Source organism: Daphnia pulex, chromosome 6, assembly GCF_021134715.1.
Source record: "Daphnia pulex isolate KAP4 chromosome 6, ASM2113471v1".
In the NCBI taxonomy this organism is placed as follows: domain Eukaryota; kingdom Metazoa; phylum Arthropoda; class Branchiopoda; order Diplostraca; family Daphniidae; genus Daphnia; species Daphnia pulex.
The window spans coordinates 7,033,489-7,055,076 of record NC_060022.1 but is presented as its reverse complement, the minus strand read 5'-3'; the positions used below and the strand labels follow the sequence as shown (position 1 = coordinate 7,055,076).

At 40.6% G+C, this 21,588-nt stretch overlaps 1 protein-coding gene across 1 annotated transcript; it reads left to right on the top strand.

Annotated features, from left to right (window-relative positions):
* Positions 1-4,260: 4,260 nt before the first annotated feature.
* On the top strand, positions 4,261-5,835 carry LOC124196170 (piggyBac transposable element-derived protein 4-like). The gene is made up of 2 exons (XM_046590984.1): positions 4,261-5,148; positions 5,230-5,835. Exons 1-2 carry the CDS (start codon positions 4,261-4,263, stop codon positions 5,833-5,835), a joined length of 1,494 nt encoding a protein of 497 aa, XP_046446940.1.
* The last annotated feature ends 15,753 nt before the right edge of the window (positions 5,836-21,588 follow it).

Genomic DNA, 21,588 nt, shown 5'->3' with positions numbered 1-21,588 from the left:
GTATCCTACTGGTAGCCGCTGCGTGTATGTGTCGTGTGTGAACGCTTGAATAAAGACTTGATCGTGACGTGGCGGTGCGTTGCAGTTATTTTCTTCCGTTCCCCAGATCGATTGGCCGCTTATCCGCCGCTACCCATAGAAACGACTCTACGTCCCCCAGCAGACCCCGCGTCCATCATGGCGGTTACGCCTCGAGTGTAACTATGTTTTCAGTATCGTTGCTTATTATTATCGGTGTCATTTGATTAGTCAGCTGAGGCCAAGAGTATCGAAGCGGCTTCACACTTGCCTCTCCCTTTAGTCTTCTTGTGTGCTATGTCACATGAAGATTGTTTTTTGTCTCAAATAATCATCTGAGAACTAACTCCGATAGCCAGGGTGTCATTCTTTGTCTATGAGGACATCATAACATAAACCCTCACGGAAAAGGCTTCCTATGTGAGAAATTACTAGAGACGAAGTAGCTTCAGTGAAAGAGGATGTTTACATCTAAGAATCCATTACAATACCGTCTACTCAAATCAAGAAAGGTAACCATCTAATTTCTTGTGTTTGTTCTTTTACATTCGCGGTTACACGAATTATAGACATGTCATCACGCTTCTTTTTATTTGCGTTTCAAAAGTTCGCAGGCATCGTAGACAGAAGAGGACTGGTATCTGTAATATATTCAAAAAAATCGGGTTTGGAAATAGTCTGTGTGGAAAGAAAACTAGAAAGGACCGTCGCATACGCCATGGTCTTAACACTTCCCATACTTCGAGGGGGGGGTTGGTGACGAAACATCATGGCTAGGTCCTACTAACAGTCCCTATTAACATGCCAGTGGGACTCTGTGAAAGAAAGATGAGAATCATCAAGGATTTGCTATGATGCTCCAACGGCCGGACCTGCCTTGACCACGACAGATAGGCCAAGGATACCTGCATGTAAATTCGTGAATCTATTTTTTAAACCCTCCTAATCTGGGTAAAATTATAATTTTTTACGACGACAATTTTATTTCCAATGAAATATCAAACGTAAGAGACATACGAAATGGAAGAGAACCCCATGGTCAATCCGCCATAGGGGATGTACAGGTAAAGAGAACTAGAGACCTTTATTATAACTTTATCTGTGCAATAGCACCAGAACAAAAAAATACCTAGTAGTTACTTTAAGTTAAAGATTGATAGTAAAAGCTATGAAATCAGAAATAATTCCGATTATATGTTCCGATTGTGTTTCCTCTCTTGGAGGATTTTAAAATCAGTTGGCTGTTCTTGGTTGGTTTCATTGTAGAACAGAGTAGCCAACACCCACAGAAAATCCTACTTCTTCAAATAAGATTCCCAACTAATTAAGAAGTATAAACAGTGGTAGTCATATGTAGGAAGCAGTTTGGATAGAGATACATTCCTTGCTAGTAATTGAATCTATAAGTGTACAACTTAATTGTATGCATGTTGATGACTAAAAAATAATTATACGTGAACAAGCGCAAAGTGGTCGTGTTAAACTGGTTACAGTTCCTACCTGAGGATTTGGTTCAATAGAATAGCAGAAACACCCTTTTTTCTTCAAAATTTATTTTTTGTTTGTAAATAGTGCTTCCGTATTACCGATCTGTCACAGATCAGTATTAAAGTAGATCCGATTTTCTCACTCCAAACAATTAAAATGGACAATTAACACCAAACAAGGACTTCTGGCAAACGACTGGCTTGTCGACGATTCGAAAGCAATCCTAAAGAAATTTTAGCTAAAGTTTTAAGATCTCTGGTTTTCTCAATTAACCCTTTATCTACTGTCGGGACAAAAAAAATTGACGGCTTTTCAGTAGGCAGAAACGAGAAATTAAAACCAGACAAAGTGCCTCACACTTAAGCTGTTTTCTCAATGATCTACCTACAAAATTGAATCGCCTTTTCAACATATGTCAATCGTCCATCGGTAGCTCGAGGGTAAGAGTTTCAAACGATTCGTACGAGCCATTCTCGTGTTTTACGAGGTTTTGGTGTAGGGACATTTCTGGCACGTCAGGCGGCTCCGATCGAAGTCTACACGAGAACCTATGATCGCGAACCGTCGGGACTTTAAAGTCTCCGCCAGATATGTCCCTCCAGGCGGCTGCAATTTGCAAAGCCCGGAAGAGATATCAGAAATTGTGAGGTTTTATTTTTGTTCCTCATTTCAAAAAAAAACAAAAAAAACAAAGAAGTAGAGCTGACCAGCCAGGCAGGAGCGGTCGAAAGAAATGGGATCGAGCGATGGTTGGATAGATATCGAAGGTAAGGCGAAAGAGGCGAAGAGAAAGCGCGAAATTTCTTTAGTAGCTTCGACGCAAAAACTTTGGTTTCGAAGGGGAGCTTTGTGAAATGAAACGAAGACAAAGAATTGGGAGTGTCCGGTTCGGCGTTGGTTGTAGTTTCATTTCCTCCGTGGCAAAGCTCCTTCATTCCTCCCGAAGCTCCTTATTTATTTTTATTCGTATCTGGGTGCCGCGCGACTTAAGTGTCCGCGATGCCTCAAATACAAATAAAAAAAGGGTTCAAGTGAATTTGAAGCCGGTGGTTGGATAGATATCGAAGGGAAGGCGAAAGAGACGAAGAGAAAGCGCGAAATTTCTTTAGTAGCATCGATGCAAAAACTTTGGTATCGACGGGGAGCTTTGGGAAATGGAACGAAGACGCAGAATGGGAAGTTGTCCGGTTCAGCGTTAGTTATAGTTTCATTTCCATCGTTGCTGAGCTCCTTTCCGTCCAACGGTTCTTTTGAATTGATTTTGAAGTCTTCGAGGCGCTATTAGTGCCCGTGTAATTATTTTACACAAAGCCTCTTGTACTTTCTTATCCGTGCGTTGATTACTGCTGTCTCGTGAGGAAACTCCGAAAGGCGGTGAAAGGCGCTGGATAAGAATCAGCCCCGGTAACTCCTGCATGTGCATGCTTTCCCCCTGCATGATAGAATAAGACCGTCATATAAGGCTTAGGACGTAAAGCAATTCGTTATCCTTTTTGGCGAATTCACAAAGACTAATCGTGCTTTTTTTCGATTCTGTATTTTCAGATTGATTAAAAATGGCGAAAAATAAAAAGAGAGACGCAAGATATACAAAGTCGAGAGCCGTGAAAAATTCAGCCAAGAAAGCCAACGCCGCCTCTGTATTAAAAAGGCAGCAATTGAAAGAGGCAAATGAACGAGAAGCTGGGAATAAAGAGCCGTCCATCGATACTGATACCGGACATGAGGCTCAAAATAATGTAGAGGAATCGGTTGCCTCCGAGGAGCCGGTTGAGTAGCCTGGTCAGGAGCTGCCGCCTGAAAGGGAACCAGTTCTTGATCAGGGGCCGGCTGATGAGGAGGAACCAATTGCCGAAAAAGAAAAAGAGATTGCCAACGAAGAACCTCCGGTTAAAGCTAAACAGCGGTCAATTTGAGGAAAGTGACCGTCAGGTTGGAACGCCTGGCTTTTAGTCCGGATGGTTCGACGAAGGCAACAAAAAATAAAGCACAAGATGCTGATCTTGAAGGTGGTTCCTCGCCACCTGAAAAGAGGAGAAGAATGACCCGGTCAACCGCCAAGGTAAAGTGCTCTTCTGACGGTCAAGTTACCGACGACGAAGTGACTCGTTACTTCGCTCGAAAAAAATCGGAGTGACCAATGCGAAATTGAGACATCGTGGCCCTCGCAGTTCTAAAGGACATCCATCCATGGCCCCTAAAAAGGTCAATTCAGATACGGTGAAGCTTAGAATGCAACAAAAGGCCGATGCTAAATTAATCGCACACCATAAAGCCATCAACAAGCATTGGAAGGGAGTGAGCTATTGGACTGATGTGGAAGAAGATTACCAAGAGAATGATGATGAGAATCAGGAGACACAGTACCGGCAGTATTCCTACCCGTTTACTCCAGAGGAACCTGTAGGCCCCGTATTTTCTAAGTTCCATCCGGGTGATACTCCTCTCCACATCTTTTGGTCTATGCTTGGCGGATTCCAAACTTTTGATCTTTTGCTAGAAAAGACAAATAAACGGATCCGAGACTCCTGGAATTACGTTGAAAAAGGCAATCCACCATCTAGGAGATTTGGAGGCAGACCAGAAGGGAGGCAATCTAGCGAAATGCTTCCTGGAGAATTAGTCGACAGATATGAACTTGCTGCGTTCCTCGGAATACAGTTCTTGATGGGTTATCATCGTTTGCCGAAGCTGTCAATGTATTAAGAAAGGCAGCCGGATACTGGTTACGGCCTTGGAATCGTTCATCAAGCAATGACACGTGAGCGTTTTAAATTAATTTCAAAACACTTGGCTTGCGCTGATCATGGTGAATTAGACAAGGATAAACAGTTGAAGGTGCGAAAGGATCCTATTTATAAGATCCGATCGTTGGTGGACGTACTCAATAAGCAATTTAGTGAGTGTCGCCGGCCTCCCAGGTGGCAAAGTATAGACGAATCCATGGTGAAATTTAAAGGTCGATCCATGCTTCGGCAAACGATGAAGGGCGAACCCATCAAAAGCGGCTTCAAAATCTGGAGTCGATGCTGTAATAGAGGCTACACCTATAATTTTGAGATCTATCATGGAGCTCGAATTGGTGAAACGCTCAAGGATTCCAATTTTACGATGGTGGAAGGAGTAGTTCTTGATCTTTTCGAGCCCTTGGCAAAGAACGGACATGTAGTAGCCTTTGATCGCTTCTTCACGAGCATCGCCCTCCTGGACGAACTCGACAAAAGGGGGATCAATGCGGTTGGAACGATTCTTAAAACCAGAGTGGGGCAACCCATTTTTACGATCAACGAATCGAACCTTCCGCAGGACGAATTTGTGGCCAAGTTTGGCGGTGAACCAGGAACGGGAAGAAAGGGTGTTTTCATCTGGAAGAACACTAAGCCGTTTCGGGTCGCTTCCAACTTCCACGGCTCAGAGGCTGTCAAAATGCAAAGGAAGCAGCGCGATGGTTCGTTCAGAACAAAGTCTTGTCCGAAGGCTATTGGCGATTACGTCGATAACATGGGCGGTGTAGACACGGCGAACCAGCTGCGTTCCTACTACGAGAGAGACCGCAAATCAAAAAAATTGTGGCACCGTCTCTTTTACTCCCTCATGGAAACATGGATGGTGAACAGCTGGATTACTTACTGCGATTTGGTGGTAAGTTCAGAAATTTTATTGACAGAGTGCCAAGCTTCAATAATTTTCTGTTAAATTTGTTTCCAGACGATGAAAAACAAGAAAGGAAAAACCTTCCTGAAGGACAAAGGATATCTCAGTCTTTTGGAATTCAAGCGAAGCGTGACTACTTCTCTTTTACTTTACGGGCTGAATGCTGAGATAGCCCGCAAAGGAGATGCTCCAGAAGCAAGATTAATGAAAGAGATTCCACTTTCGGCAGAGCCCGGTGCCAAAAGAAGGAAAGATAGACTGAGCATGCCAGATGAAATACGCTTCAGTCAGGTCGGAATCCATCATCCAATTTTCGTTGAGAATAGAGGACGATGCGAATGGTGCCAAGCCACGACCGAGAGAAGACCCAATGGTCATACGAAGGAATCTCGACCATTCTCTCAGTGCAGTATGTGCAAAATTTTTCTTTGTCGGTCCAAGAAAAGAAACTGCTTTTTGGAATTTCACGATGATCGGATACTCGATCCAACTAAGGCTGCTGCTGAAACGGTACTTGCTGTCGATCCTGAAGAAGAGATCGCAGTCCAAACCGTCGAAACGGATCCTTTGAGGATTTATCCTTCATCTGATTCCTCTGATGATTCTGATTTTGACGTGCTAAATAATGATGTAATTGATGGTGTCCTTTTAGATGAAGACGAATGGCTTAAATAAACTGTTTTATGTTGCATCAATTTGTTATTTTACTGAGTTTGGGAATCTGAATGAGCGGTCACCGGCACGGGCGAAAGCCTGGATTGATATCAACTGAAATAGGAACGGTCGAAAGAAATGGATTCGAAGCGGATGTTGGATGTAGCTGTTTGGAATAAGCGAAAATGAACCAGAAGTGTCCGGTTCAGTAGTTTATTCCTTCGTGGAAAAGCTCCTTTCCTTCCGCCGTTTCAAATGGATTCATTTTGATTCCGTTTTTGGCCGAGAAAAATGAGAAAGAAAAAAGACGAAGAATTTCCGAAATGTCAGATCATTTTTGTTTTCATCTTTCGCGTTCTACTCGCTGAAACCCCTAAGACGTTTAGTGCGAGCCGTCTGACGGGACAAATTTTTTTTAAGTGGCTGCTGTTTGTAACCGTCGGGAAATTTTTTTTGTCCCGGCGGACGGCAGTCGCTTGGAAATTTGGCCGTTTTTCGGTGACTGAAGTGCCGGTCAGGACTTTCCTGACGGGACAAAAAACAAAAAAGCAAAAAAAGTACAGTAAAAAAAAGGAATTTTTTATTTCTTTTTAATTGAGTGGTTTGAGACGTCCTCAGCAATCTGTACTTTTAATTTCAGTCAAGCACGGCCAAAATAACTTTGGCGTCGAAAAAGGGTTAAGCCGCATAAGCTCGACGACTTTTTGTTTAGGCTTGCGAAGGACAAGGATCAATTGAAAGCGGTGAATAATTCAGTGGAAGCGCTCATCAAGACCAAGCTAAAAATCATGTACACATAGCTCCACCTCTGTTCGGCTTGTACACTAAAGTGTGTTCTCTCGGAGAGGAAGAAACGGAGGAGCAGGCCAAGAATACGGTGCGAGCCGTTTTACAGGAGTGGAGGAAAATGTATTACCACATCACCCAAAAAAAGAAGGCAAACGGTTGTGGCACTGGTTGGACCGACTAACAAATTCATCTTGTCAAACCCCGGACGCTGTTGTTCCGGGAAAGGAGGCGACTGAGCTCCTTTTCAAGGACAAGATCTTATAGACGATCCTCAAGAAGGCGTCTCAAGGCGCCACGTTAGCAAGTTTGGTGGCAGCTCGAAAGAGAACTAAAGAAGGTGGAAAAGAGGGGGCAGTACACCCAGGCCCATCCCAGCGAGTGTTACGCCCAAGAAGAGGAACACCGGCTAAATTTCCCTTGGATGAGAGACAGAGTGACGGGATCGGAAGAGGACGACCTCCGGGTGCCAATTGTTGTATTCGGGGAGGTGAAAGGTATGTTTCCGTTTTTCTCTGTGTTCCCATTCAAATTTTACGCGATACCCTTGTATCTGAAAGTGTGGGTGGGCGTTTTTTACAATTTGCAAAAATTCGGGAGACTATTACGGACGACCCACACGGCACACCTCCCTCCTTGGATCATCCTAAAAGGCTCTTAGCCTCCCAAAGATGAAGGTAGTAGTGGCAGGAGGTACTGGGGAAGGTTGCGGGAATTTGAGTAAATTACTTCTGCGTATGTGTTTTTTACTGTAGACTTGTCTGAAGAAGTTATAAATGAGGTCTTAAGGACCCTGATGATCTATTTTTAACAAACTCTTTTTATGAATTGCGGATCACAATGACCTAGCTATAGAAAATTTCCGGATACATTAAAACAAGTTAGCAGTTGAAATCATTTACATAAGACAAAAAGAAATATAATAAGCAAATTTACAAAAATTTGTCAAAATGAGAGTAGAAAAATGTATTTTTATAAAAAAACTGAAAACATTATACCGTACCATTTATATGTAACGCAAAAAAGCTATAGTTTAGGCCAGGGTAAAACGACTGAACTTTTTTTCTTCCCACAATTTAACTCAATTTTAAACAGCCGAAAAATCTCTATTGAATTAGTTACAGTCATAATGGCTGCAATGTTACACACCCTTAAAAAATTTGATCTCGTTAACCAGTTAATATATCAATGCGCCAATAAAGAGTACATTACTCGTTTGTCAAGCATGAGTACGTAACTAAACAACTTACAAATCCAAAGTAAATCATGGAGAAAACAGATACGTCAAAATGTGCACATTTAATCTAAAAAATGGTGCAGTGGTTAGCAAACCAAATTGCGATGTGAAAAGATGCAGGTTCGATCCCGGGAAAATGGTTTATTTTCCATCAAAAATGTCTTCGAACTTCGGGAAAGAGGGAATGAGGAAGCTACCAGGCAGCTGTCAGGTGACCTAAAAGAAGGTTTTAAGAGGAATCTAGGGACTTCATAGGAAAGATTAGGGAAAAAATTAAGATGATCTAAGGAGGTCCTAGGGAGCCAAATGTGTGTGGGGATAATTGGGTCTTAAACAGCGTGTCAGAGAGGATTAAGCTGGTTTTTTTAAAGACTCCAAAACAGATTATACTTCCGTGTCCGGTTTTGGAAGAAATGGCGAGCGTTAACGACAGAGGAGTAAATGAATTACTTGACAAGAAGGCCAATGTATAAATTTCGATTAGCGGGGAAGATGGTGTCGTCTGTTCGCTATTTTTAATTCCTAAAATGTTGAGCGGTTTTCGGCCGATTGTAAACCTCAAACCACTTAATATGTTCATACGATATGAACACATTACGATTTAAGATGATTCCGCGCGCGTTATTTTGACCCAGGTAGCAATCGTATATCATAATGATGTTAAAAAAAATTCATTTGATATCCCTTTTATGACATTAAAAGACCAATTTGGGATTTCATTTTGACATTCCAAGTGTCACTCTTTTATATGCCCAAAAGATATCCAAATAATCATGTCTAGTTTATGATACCTTTTGGATAATGAAATAAAATACATGAAATGCATTTAAATACGTCTAAATACATTAAATATTAGTAGGCGATACCTTATATATCACATATCCACTTTAAATAGCATAAATAGTATGAATTTCATGAAAAGCAATATGAAAAAAGAAAGATTTCCCACGAGTATTGAACTCGATTCTCCCACCTTCTAGTCGGCTCATCTACCAGTGAGCTTTTTCTCTTCCCTTGGACGGAAGAGGGAGAAAGAGAAAGGGTAGAGATTTTGGGATATGGCAACACTGGTGAAGAGGGATCGAAGGGGAAAAAACGGAAAAATTATATATAGATATATACACAAAACATTAAATCCTTAATTTAAAAAATTCTATCTGTTAGTCAACCAAACACACAACATGTCAGAATTGGCATTGCAGAATCAAAACAAACTAATGAAAGTTTAAAAAAATAATCAATAGATACTAAACAAAATATATACCAAGCACGAAAATGTTGCCAATTCATCGGGGAACACGATCTATGAGCAATATTTTTAGTTTCAGATAACCAAAAAAAGGAAATGAATTTAAACCACAGGGACCCTGATTTCTTATGGAAATTTACATGGGGAAAAATAATTAAAACAAAGATGGCCGATTACGGCGTTGCCGGATTGTAACATCCTTACTTTCCGCATTGTGAAAAAGGTCTATAGCCTGCCCATCCCTTTATTAGTTACGATAATTTTCAAATTTTAAATCTACATAATACAACATTATAGCAACTTTCCTACAGGACCATTGCTGGTGGTTTGTTTGGACAGACGCTCGGGGGCAAAATTGGACTGCAGGGGAGATAGGGAATACTGAAAACGCCCCCTTTTTCAGACGAATAAGCCCGATGTTTCTAGTTTTTACCCTCTAGTTTTAATTAACGAAATTCTGTGTTTATTAACCAGAATTAAACATTTTTTTACAAAACAAGAGAATAGACATTTCTCTACTTTAATATTTACGCTAACGAACGAAAACGTCCAAGTTCTTTTTTTTTCCTTGTCCAATTGATCACCCAAACCGTCCTGTTTCACCCCCGTTTTTTTATTTTTCAAAACTTATTACGATTTTTTTTGTAACTCTATAATTCAGAGACTTCTCAACAGAGGACCTTGAGAAAAATAAGGAACACAAGGGTAACCATAAACTATACTTTCATCATTTTTTTTTGTCAATTCGTAAAATAAATTTCGTAATAATCGATGAAATAGTACGAAATTTTTCCAGGATAACCCCGCTCTTCTCTATCTAAATGACATTAGAATATCATATTGACATGAAATTGATATGCCTGTGCCTGGGGAGATTAGAGGACTGGCTACCAAATTTGGATTCAAAAGACGCTTATCTTACACGCTTATGCACCCTTCCCACCATACATATTTGCGTTTTGCCAAATAGGCGTATTTTTCAGTTTAATTTTCTGACTTTTGGTTAAGCACCGGGCCCTAGGTGTTTAAAAAAAAATTCTAAAGTAGCGGCTTTTCTGAGAAGGCAGGGCATGCGTTTCATTGTTTACCTTGATGATATATAAATAATGATTATATCAAAGGATAGAACCAAAGCCGAAGTAGATAGGGTAGTTCAGTTATTGCAAAATCTTGGTTTCTTCATCAGTTGGGAGATATCAATTGTAGAACCATCGCAAGTAATATAATATCTGGGTCTGAGTATTAATTCGGTCAGGCTTTCCTTTTTTATTGCCGCCGGACAAGGCAACAACAGTTAAGACCAAATGCGATGATGTCCTGGAAAGGACGAGGAAAATTTGATTACGGGAGGATGCGTCGATCATGGGCAACTTTACGTGTGCATACCTACGATAACTTTTCCGCAGTCTCATTTTAGGAGGATGCAGGCATTCTATAGAGTGGTTCGAGGTTGCTATCTTGTGTTTCTTCAGCCACAACCCCAAAGGCCTGGCTTGTTTTGGTTTTTTCCTTTAAGCAAGGGGAAAAAGGGGTACGAATGGAAAGACAAAGGAGAGTGAAAAAAGGGGGACAAACCCTTTTCTTCCCCCACCCCTGTATTCTTCCTTCCTTGGCTCCTTAACAAAAATAACCTCTAAATTGCCAATGTTTGGGGTTTTGGCTGCACCAAACATGGGAAAATCGCCATCCATGATTTACGAATTAATGAATTTAAAAAAAATTGAGAAAAATGGTTGTTGAGGGAAAATGTGAGGGTAAAACAGGAAAGAGGGTGTCCCATAATGGACACGGTTAATTCCACTAAAAGTTTATAGTTATCTATGGTTCCAAAAATTTTAACTAAATACTACTCAATAGAACATCTATTGTAGCGTAGATTAAATTTCAAAAAAATAACTTAACATGAAGAAAATTAACGAATAAAATTGGAAGGGGGGACTGGACAATTTCGATACCAGATGGAGATGTGGGAGGGGGATATTAGATATTGCGTGATCGATTCTTTATCAATTGTTAGTAAAAAAAACTTTTTCAAAGCCGAAAACACTTTTGAAACTCATTAATAAACTCAATTAACTTGAAATATGTTTATAAATCCATTTCGAATATTCTGCGCCTGATAAGCAAAGTTTCTTGGCGAAAAACAACTCCTCCACTCAACTTATGCTCCACCCATAAACAATCTATTTCGTCCCATTTTACCACCAAAACCGAGTCAAGTATTATCCCCATTAATAAGGGTTAATTTTTAGATCATTCAAAATTCTTAAACCATAATCCGTAAAAAAATGTATACCGGATCTGTGTAAGTAAATCAATAAACTAGCTACTTTAACTATTATTTAAATTTTTGACGATTCGTTGCGTGGGCAATACCAAAAAATTTTAAGTAAATGAAATGAAAAAACAGTCTAATTTTTTTCCTCTATAACTTGTGTATTTATCCCTAGCGGTGGTTCTCGGTTGAAAGTCGGTATGGTGGAAAGCAATGGAGAAAAACACCTTTTTTAATCGTAGTTTTAAAATCGTCTAAATTACCGAGAAATTAAGGGTAAATTAGACCTTTACCCGACAATATATGAGTCGGTAGAAATAACCGTTGCTAAAACCAGGGGCAAACCGGATGGCAACGGATAAAAAAAAACGTTTTTAAGCGACAGCATTATGAAGGAAACCATTTACCGGAAAATTGTTGGTTATTTTAACCTTAAATTTACTGGTGTTAATAACGGTTTCAAAATTTGGTTACAATGTTTGACAGTATTTCTAACCCGTTTAGCAATGAAGAAATAAACTTTCTAAATCTTATATAGAGCGCAAAGTTTAACAGTGTAAATTTGACTGACAAATTGAGGGAAGAAAAACCGAAGATTTACGGGTTTGTATTGAAATATTTAACCAGTTTTACGCCTTATTTCACACTTAGTTTTTTACCGGTTGTTCTTCTTTGTACAATCGCGGTTTTTCTAACCCACTGAAATGTCCCGCCAGACAACCATGTCAGACGGTCGGGGGTAGGAAAACGACTGAAAAGGGGTGGACCAAATCCGCGGTTCGTGGGTAGTTTCCACATGGTTTCCATTACATGAAGGTGGTAATCAGTGGAATTTTCATCACCCTAAAACTCGCTGCAGTTGGGGGTGGTATGAAGAAGAAGGAAGGGGGGGGGGGGGTAGTGGGGTTTTTACCACCCTAAAACCAGGTTGCAGTTGGGGGTGGAATGAAGAAGAAGGAGGGTGGGGGGGTAGTGGAGTTTTACCACCCTAAAACCACGTTGCAAACATTTTTAGTTACCCAGTCGACGCAGAATTTGTATGTTGTTGTCGAATTTCTACATTTTTGTTGTTTATGGTTGTCATTTAACACCAGAATTAGGAGGGTAGTATACTACCCACACAATTCAGCAAGTGTAATCAACTTAAGATATCATATCTTAGGTTATTTACTCTGGATTTTTCTGTCAATATAACTAATGTATTACTCTACTTATCCATTGGGTTTACGCTCTTAAGGGGTTAATTTACCCGTTTAAAAATCTGGTATATTTCGAGGAAAATAAACTGAATATTGATGGTTAAACTTACGGAAAGAAAACCGTATTAGTCGGTTGGGTTTACGCTCTTAAGGGGTTAATTTACCCGTTTAAAAATCTGGTATATTTCGAGGAAAATAAACTGAATATTGATGGTTAACTTACGGAAAGAAAACCGTATTAGTCGGTTGGGTTTAAGCTCTTAAGGGGTAATTTACCCGTTTAAAAATCTGGTATATTTCGAGGAAAATAAACTGAATATTGATGGTTAAACTTACGGAAAGAAGACCCTATTAGTCGGTTGGGTTTACGCTCTCAAGGGGTTAATTTACCCGTTTAAAAATCTGGTATATTTCGAGTAAAAGAAACGCCTTTTTTACAAAATCGCAAATTTTTAAGCGCGTAAAAACACGGTGTTATTACTGCACTTCTTCGTTGGTTTTATGCTCTTAAGGGGTTAATTTACAATAAAAATCGGTAAATTATACCGGTAAAATTCCATTTACCGGTTTTTACACCGGTAAATTACCAGTTTTCAACCAACAACCGCCGCTAGGGATAAGAATTTCACGCTGTTTTTTTGTCACGTATTGATATTGACATTTCCAACATCCCAGTATCCCCCCAAATCATCATCACCAAGACCCGTAACTGCTCCTGCCCTGTCTATTACGTGTCCTTTGTGACCCCGCTCTACCCTACAGTCATTCACGAAGGTATCGGAAAGTTTGCGGTAAATAATTTATTTGACAATGGCATGGTTGTGGCTTATATTAATCACGGCGGCGGTCTCAGGTACTTATTATCAACCACTCTGACAGATTGGTGTTAGAGCCGGAATATTGCAATCGAAGCGGTTCATTTTAGCGGAAAGCTGAATGTATTGCTGACGAGGAATCTCTTGCTGGACCGGATGTAAGCGATTGAAAATTAAATCCAGCCGTATTTTGGTCTCGTTAAAAAAATTTGCCATTAAAAGTTGACATGTTTTCGTCCTTCTGGAACGCACTGCTTCCCTCCTTCTTTTCGTGGTGGCCGCAACCGCAAGTGTCGAATACCAATGCCTTTTCGGTCAACTGGAATGGTCTTTCGGGGTATCTCCCCCCCCCAATTCACGCTAATTTTCCAATGTTTGGAAATCGCTAGATTGGAGAGAGCTGACGTAGTTTTAATTTTTGCCGTACGGGCAAGTCAGGCCTGGTTTTGATTTGATTTGATTTGATTTATTTTTTTTAAAATAATTTATAACGCCCATTATCCAAATAAAGTTCTAATGACGCGGAAAGTACAGTCATGGTAAGAGTCACAGAAAAAGCATAACACACATCAGTCGAAAGGATGCTTGGATAAAAGAGAACGAAACTTGGGGAGTGTGGGGGCATTACGAACAGCAAGAGGGAGTCGGTTAAAGATGGAAGGAGCGACCTTTGCAAAAGGTCGATCATCACATGGCGAGTACGAGGAACGCGAAGTAGAGCAGATGAAGATGACCGTAGGCTGCGTGAGTTTTCTAGAGGAATGATTAGACGAGCCAGGTAAGACGGTGCAGAGCCATATAAAACAGCGATAAGTCAGGGTGGCAATACGAAAAGTGATTCTGTCGTTAACACATAGCCAATTAAGGGAGCGCAGATGGGAACGAATGCTGTCTCTCTTCCTCACACGAAGAATGAGACGAGCGGAAGCGTTTATCACGCGCTGCAGCTTAGAGAGCAAAGTGCTAGGAAGACCAACGAAGAGAGAACAGGCATAGTCAACGCGAGAGAGGACAAGAGACTAAACCAGGCACTTAGTAGTAAGAGGATCGAGAAAGCGCCGAACTTTGCTAATACGCCACAAGTGAAAGAAAGAGGACCGACAAATATTGCGAATGTGGGAGGACATCGAGAGATGAGAATCAAATGTGACGCCAAGGTGTTTGACTGCAGCAGACGGTTGAGGAATGCTGGAGCCCATGTCCAACGGTAGAGGGGCAAGTTTGTGGTCTTGATGAGGTGAGACGGCATAGAAGACGAGACACTTGGAAAGGTTGAGGATGACGTGTTGATCAAAAAGCCATCGATCAGTGCAACGAGTCCAGTGACCAAGGTTTGCAATGGCAGCCCGTTGGTCAGAGTGGTTGTTCTTAGAGTGTAGTTGGAAGGTGATTCGGCCGTTTGTGTCATCAGAATACTGGTCAATAATGACACCATCGGCTGCGGTTTGGTCGGGAAGGGCAGAAACCAGAAGAATAAAAAGGATTGCACCATTGACGAAGCCTCGTGCTTGTGTCATGGTTCCCTGTGCTAATTGAGCATGCGACATAGTAATTCCACTCCAGCAGAAGAAACCGGATCTATAGTGACATCGGCACTGAACGAGCCACACCCGTTGTTGATATCCGACGCGCTTCACCTAGTCATATGGAGACTGTCCGGCGACAGTTTGGTGCCAGAGGCTTTTCGTCAAAGATGGTCGATCTTCTCGTGGAAACCGACCATGGACCCTAGCGAATTACGATTTCGCATGACGGAATTGGACACATTGGTGTGTGAGGAGGGATACAGATCCCTTTTCAGTAGATTTTACCAAACTTTTGCAGTTTCTCGCCGTCTAAGTAGCGTCAGGAAAAATCGTATAGATTAATCAACATTCACCATTCTTTGTTGTCCAGGACCCTAGGGTCTATTGAAGGCGTTCAAATAGGTGCACATCTGCTAGTCGTTCGGTTAATGAAAGGTTGTTATAAAAAAATCCCCCCGTCCAAAATATAACGTATAGTGGGACCCAAGTCAGGTAGTATAATTTATTGTGTCGCTGGGCAAGAACAATCACCTCATGCACCTTGGGCGTTTTAGCAAGTAAAATGGTGTGACGGACAGCCCTATTCTCCCCGCCGGGTCAGCTGGGGCTTCGTGCTAATGATCCCCGCCATCCACCCTTATCTTGTCCCTCTAATACCTCCTTTATACCTCTGGGCCGTATTCCCCATAATTTTCTTGTTTTCCCGTATTGTCTCTCGCGACACATCTCGCCTTGCTGGCAACTTGGCCAAATTCGTATTTCTGTCTTGTCGACAATAAAAATTTTTGAATCTATTCAGTGGCAAATTTTTGTTTAAATAAAATCTAAAACCCTAGCGTCGCGCAATTAGTGCCGTCGCACAAATGGTCACCATGATAGCGTTGGCTATACCTTATTAATGCGAGTGAAAAAAAGAGAAGAAATTATATTCTAATTAGAATTCTATTTCAGAAATTATATTCTAATTAGAATTCTATTTCAGAAATTATATTCTAATCTAAATTTATGTGCAAATTCAAATATACAGTACCTACCTAAAGTTTGGGAATGCGCAAGAGAACCTTATGGAAAAAGGAATTTTCATCGGCGCTCCCGAAAATCCAATTTTCGTCGGACGCGACGATTTTTTTTGCCGTTGCTATTATGTGTAGTGTAATGAGCATAAACAGCTCATACGACAAGTAAACTGGAAAGACAAGAACAAGTTCTAACTCTTTCTTGTCTTGCCCTCTTTTAACAAGAGACCGGAACCATCCACGTCCCGATTTAATTGGAATGTTCATGTGTGTTATCTTCTCCCATTCGAGTATAAATACTCGTGGTTTTGGCACTTGAAGTCAGAGTTCTCTAAGCTCTCCTTCAAGCTCCAGCTCCAGCTCCAGAGATGTAAGACCAACCTCTTAGACTCTTCTTGTTTGTAACCGTATACATTGTACTAGAATTGAATACTAGATATTAGCATTGAAGGACTCTACAATTGGAGGTCCCAACGAGACTGAACGCTTTAGTTAAGAAATTAGATTAAGTCAGTCATTGTTGGTAGACTTTAAAAAGTGGAGACTTCTTGCTATCTGTGTTCTTCTCGGTACTGACGTATACCGGTGTTGCGATAATAGAAAGTATATTTGGAAAAGTCGAAACGCACCACCCTATTGGAGGTAAGCGGATGCCTGATACTCTGAGTACTAGTGAGAATACTCTCAACTCCTTCTTTACCACTCTCTATCCTGTTCTATCCGACGACAACCCACCTCCCACATACCCAACATTAGAGACCGCCAACCCTTCACCTTCACAAACTACACTCCTATCAAGCCCCGAAATAATTGCTGCCCGTAATACCTTTTTAACAAATTGGAAGGCATCAGTAGAATTCGAATCTTTTTACTTGGCTGAAATAACTAAACCCTACCAAACATCCTCCGTACGTAAACTAGCGTCACAACTAGAAGAAGAAAGCAAGAAAGCGCATAAAGCAACGAATAACACTATAAACCTATACGCCTATCTTCTTGTTAAGGATAAACTTGAATCCACCGTTACCCCAGAAACCATAAGGGAAACCACCAAATCTATGAAAAAATTATATTAAGTTTCTCCGAGGAGACGAAAATAGCGTACACCCCTTAGTACAACAATTGCAAATCGTTCACGGTAAACAGCGCGAATTCACCACCAAATTAACTACAGTATTACAACGGGAAGCACTTTTACAACAGGCAGGACTTCGGAAAGTTAATACTGAACTAACCAAAGAAAAAGAAACGATAGATAAACAGTGGAAAGCCGCTGAGGAAAAACTTAAAGAAAACCGAGACGAACTTAATAAATTAGATCAAGTAAAGAAAGATAATTCCACAAATTTAAAACTTTGAGGCGATTCCCAGAGACACGTAGAAACATTACAAAAATACATACAGGATACCGCGACCCATAACGCAGACTGTGAAAAATTAACAACCGACCTCGAAGCTCAGAAAACACAACTTGAACAACAGCTCAGAGCTGCGATAGAAAACAGTGAACAACTTAAAAAAGCTTTAGACCTCAATTAGAAACACGTTTCCGCAGTAGAAACAATTAGTAAAGAAGCAAACAGTACCCTTGAGACCGAAAAAACAGAACTAGAAACTCGTTTGACCGCCTCCCGAAAACATAACGAGACACTGGACAGTGAACTCGCTAAATTGAAACTTGAAGTCCAATCAGCGAAACAGGTTATCACCCAAACTCATGAGACCAAAGAGAAACTCCTTAATGATTACGTTACTGCTACATTTCAAAATAGAAAATACGAAACAGAAATCAAAGATCTACGTGATCAACAGGAAACTTTAGAAAATACATTAGTCGACCTCAAATTTCGGATTCAGGATCTAAAAGAAAGAGAAAAAGCTCATCACGAAGCAGAAGACCAATACGAAAGGAACTTTCAGGACATCGCAAATAAAACTTTTGAAACAACCAAATTCTTAGACGAACTCCAAAACTACACGGCAAGAGATTCTATTGATAAATCTCTACATACAGAACTTGAAACCGAAAAAACAGATACAATAAGAAATCTCCAAAAAATAATAGATAACCTCACTGCGCAGAATAATAGTCAGGCAATAACCATTTTTCAACTGCAAAAACACAACACAATACTAAAGAAAAACCGTAGAGTCAGTATCTCAAACATGGGAGTAGGAACCGGAGCAGGTCACAACGGTGACGACGACGCAAGTACATCACAAACCACTTTTACATCACGATTAAGCAAAACTTTACTTAACGCTCCTAATGCGACCATTCTGGACAACGTAACAAAGCCAATAGTAAAAGTATTAGGTGAATTATTTTCTCGAGAAGATAAGAAATCCATACCAACATTCAAAGGCAAAAGTACGGACAAACTCATTACTGAATGGCTTAAGGCTGCAGAACACGTAGCGCGGAATAATGATTGGGATGACGATCAAAAGATCCGTTTCTCTTCAGACCGCCTTAAGGGAGAAGCCCTCGAATGGCATGATAATTACGCAGAAGAGCAAGAGAACGATTTAAATTACGACGATTGGAGATATGAAATCATTGAACGGTTCCAAGATTCTTTCGACATACCGGCCATTAGAAAGAAATTTAATAAACTAAAACAAAAACCAGAAGAGAATTGTAGAGCATTTGTGTCAAGGCTCACTAGTCTCTACGACAGCATAGAGGGAAAAATGAAAAAATTAGACGCTAAAAACAAAACCGAAGTAGAAGATGCGCTACATAGTGTCGTAAAAAAGATGAGGGACGATATTAAAATTAAGACCCTATTGCAAGGACTATTACCAAAAATAAAAGCCGAGTTATATTTGCGCATGCCAGAAGATTTTAACGATTTTGATCAATTGTGCAAACAATCGTTCATTTCTAAACAAATTTTACAAAATAAAGAGAATAACGAAGACAAGGAAATTTCAGTGGTAATTGCGGGTATTACACACCATGAGAAGCAACAAGACGATGCGTTAACCCAACAAAAAACTGAAATCGACCTAATCAAACAACAATTGGCTGATCTAGGAGCCATTACTAAAAGACGACACTCCTCACAGGAAAATATCGCGACTATCGGCGCAGTGGATCGTTTTGATTCCAGGAGAACAACTTCCTTGGACCGCCGTCCAAGACAGGAGGACGCACGAGTCCACTTCACCAGACCCAGGACAGAAGGATCTCCCCGACCACAAGGAAACCGAGACTCCAGTTACAGCCGAAGCAGGGACACAAGCTACTCCCGTAGCAGGGATCAGAGCCCATCGAGTAACAGGGAGCGCAGTGATTCGCGTGATAACGGACGATCTTATTCAAGGTTTAGAGATCCAAGATATAATAATAATAGATACAGGGAACCCCGCTATAATAACAACAGATTTAGGGAACAACGCCAATATAATAACTATAATCCCAGATTTACAAATAGGCCATTCCGCCCCCGACAGGGATACGGTGGACAACGAAACGAATATAATAACGCACCAAGAGAGTGGCCTACAGTGCAGAATAATAACGCATATAGCGAAAGAGTAGACCCCAGCAACAACCAGCGATTAGGTCAGAGATATATAGTTTGCCATAAGTGCAACAAACGAGGACACATCGCGCGAGAATGTTGGACCAACATGGCCCGCATCAACCGCACATACCGTCGGAATTAAACATTTGGGAAAACGTAGCAATTAACTCACTCCTAACTCTCCATAACTTGACCCCGCCCGCTCAACATGTTATACCACCCCTTCTTAGAATCCCCATTTTAATCTTTGATATTAATGCCAAAGGATTGATAGACACCGGCGCTGCCGCCAGTCTTCTTTCTTCAGAACTTTTATTCAAACTACGAGATAAAAACATAAGAAAATCGCTTAATAATGACAATTCGCCCATCTTTAAAACAGTGTCAGGACAGGCTCTGCGGACTTTTGGAAAATTTGAGTTCCCGATTACAATCAATAAGGATCATACTTTTCTTCATTACTTCTACGTAATAGAAGCTTTGCAGGAAGATTGCATCCTTGGAATAGATTTTCTTTCTCACCACAACGTAAAAGTAAACGCCAAAAATAGGGAAATCCATTACGACCATGCCCAAAACCAGCAAATGCTACGAACTGTCTGTCCCATATATAGCTTGACTATTGGCGGAAGCCAGCATGAGATACCACTAACGCCACATTGTGAAGTAACCAACAATTTACCGGAATTTTCGTTCATTAGACGACCTTTTTAACTTTGCAATGCCCAAGATTCGCTTGATAGAGCACTTGCGGGTACTTAAAAAATACATTTCCTATCAAAAAGATTTCATAACATCACAGCCGCAAAATGCCAAGATCACAATTCACAAACCTGACATAGAAGGGAACAGAGCTGTAACAGACCCAATCAACGCACAAAACGAAAATGCAGTTTCATCCACAAACCCAATACCGAAACCAAAACCAGTAACTGTCGCGATTAGTAAAATACGGAATTCCATTGATAGAGCATTAACAAATCGTAGAGCAGAAGTTTCAAAATTGCGTTGCTTCGAAATTCCATACGCCGTACCAGTAAAAAAACCAATTGTCAAAATAAACAAAGCTGATGTAGAAAATAATTTACCTAGCATTGACGATGCCCCACTAACGGGAAAGACTACCTTAACCTAAAACCTTTCCAACATTTCCAAATTAACAACACACTGTCGCCAAAACCGTTAGAAAAAGTTGAATTTGACCTTAAACACGTCGACGACCAGCAAAGAGCGATCGTACTTGACTTACTTACGAAACATGGTCAACTCTTTTCGGATAAAGATTCAGAATTAGGACTAGTAATCGGTGTAAAACATTACATCAATACAGGAAACAATGCTCCTGTAAGCATGCGACAGCGACGTAAACCCGAAGCACTACGTCCGCAAGTTTGGAAACAACTACGTAGCATGCTAGATAACAACATCATACGGATTAGCTCAAGCCCGTACGCAGCAGCTATTGTAATGACTTTGAAAAAAGACGGTAGCCTACGCCTCTGCATCGATTACAGATGGCTCAATAAAATCACGATCAAAGATAAATTCCCATTACCACGCATTGACGACACCATTGATGCTTTATACGGAGCTCGTTATTTCTCCACTCTAGACTTAATCAGTGGATATTAGCAAATCGAGATCAATGAGGCAGACAAACACAAAACGGCTTTTATTTGCGAATTGGGACCATTTGAATTTAATCGAATGCCGTTCGGATTAACAAACGCACCAAGTACGTTCCAAAGAGCAATGAATGACATTTTTAGAGAAGTATTATACAAATATGTTGTAGTATATCTGGATAACATTATTGTGTATAGCAAAACATTTGAAGAACACCTTGGACATTTAGCAAAAGTATTCTCCATATTGGGAGCGGCAGGAATACGACTAAAACGCATCAAATGCGAATTTTTTAAACAAGAAATCGAATATTTGGGATACATCATTTCAAGAATGGGCATAACACCAATTTATAAGAAAATTGAAGCTATTACAACATATCCACAACCGACTAACCAAAAAGAATTAGAATCCTTTTTAGGCCTGGCTAGCTATTACCGAAAATTTATACGATCTTTTGCAGAAAAGGCACACCCACTAGCTGCACTTACAAAGAAAACAGCACAATGGAA

Bases quoted from the DNA above. Each gene is read 5' to 3' on its own strand.
- LOC124196170 (XM_046590984.1), top strand. From the start codon at position 4,261: ATGACACGTGAGCGTTTTAAATTAATTTCAAAACACTTGGCTTGCGCT. The intron at 5,149-5,229 runs GTAAGTTCAGAA...ATGAAAAACAAG, and splicing joins TTACTTACTGCGATTTGGTG to AAAGGAAAAACCTTCCTGAA.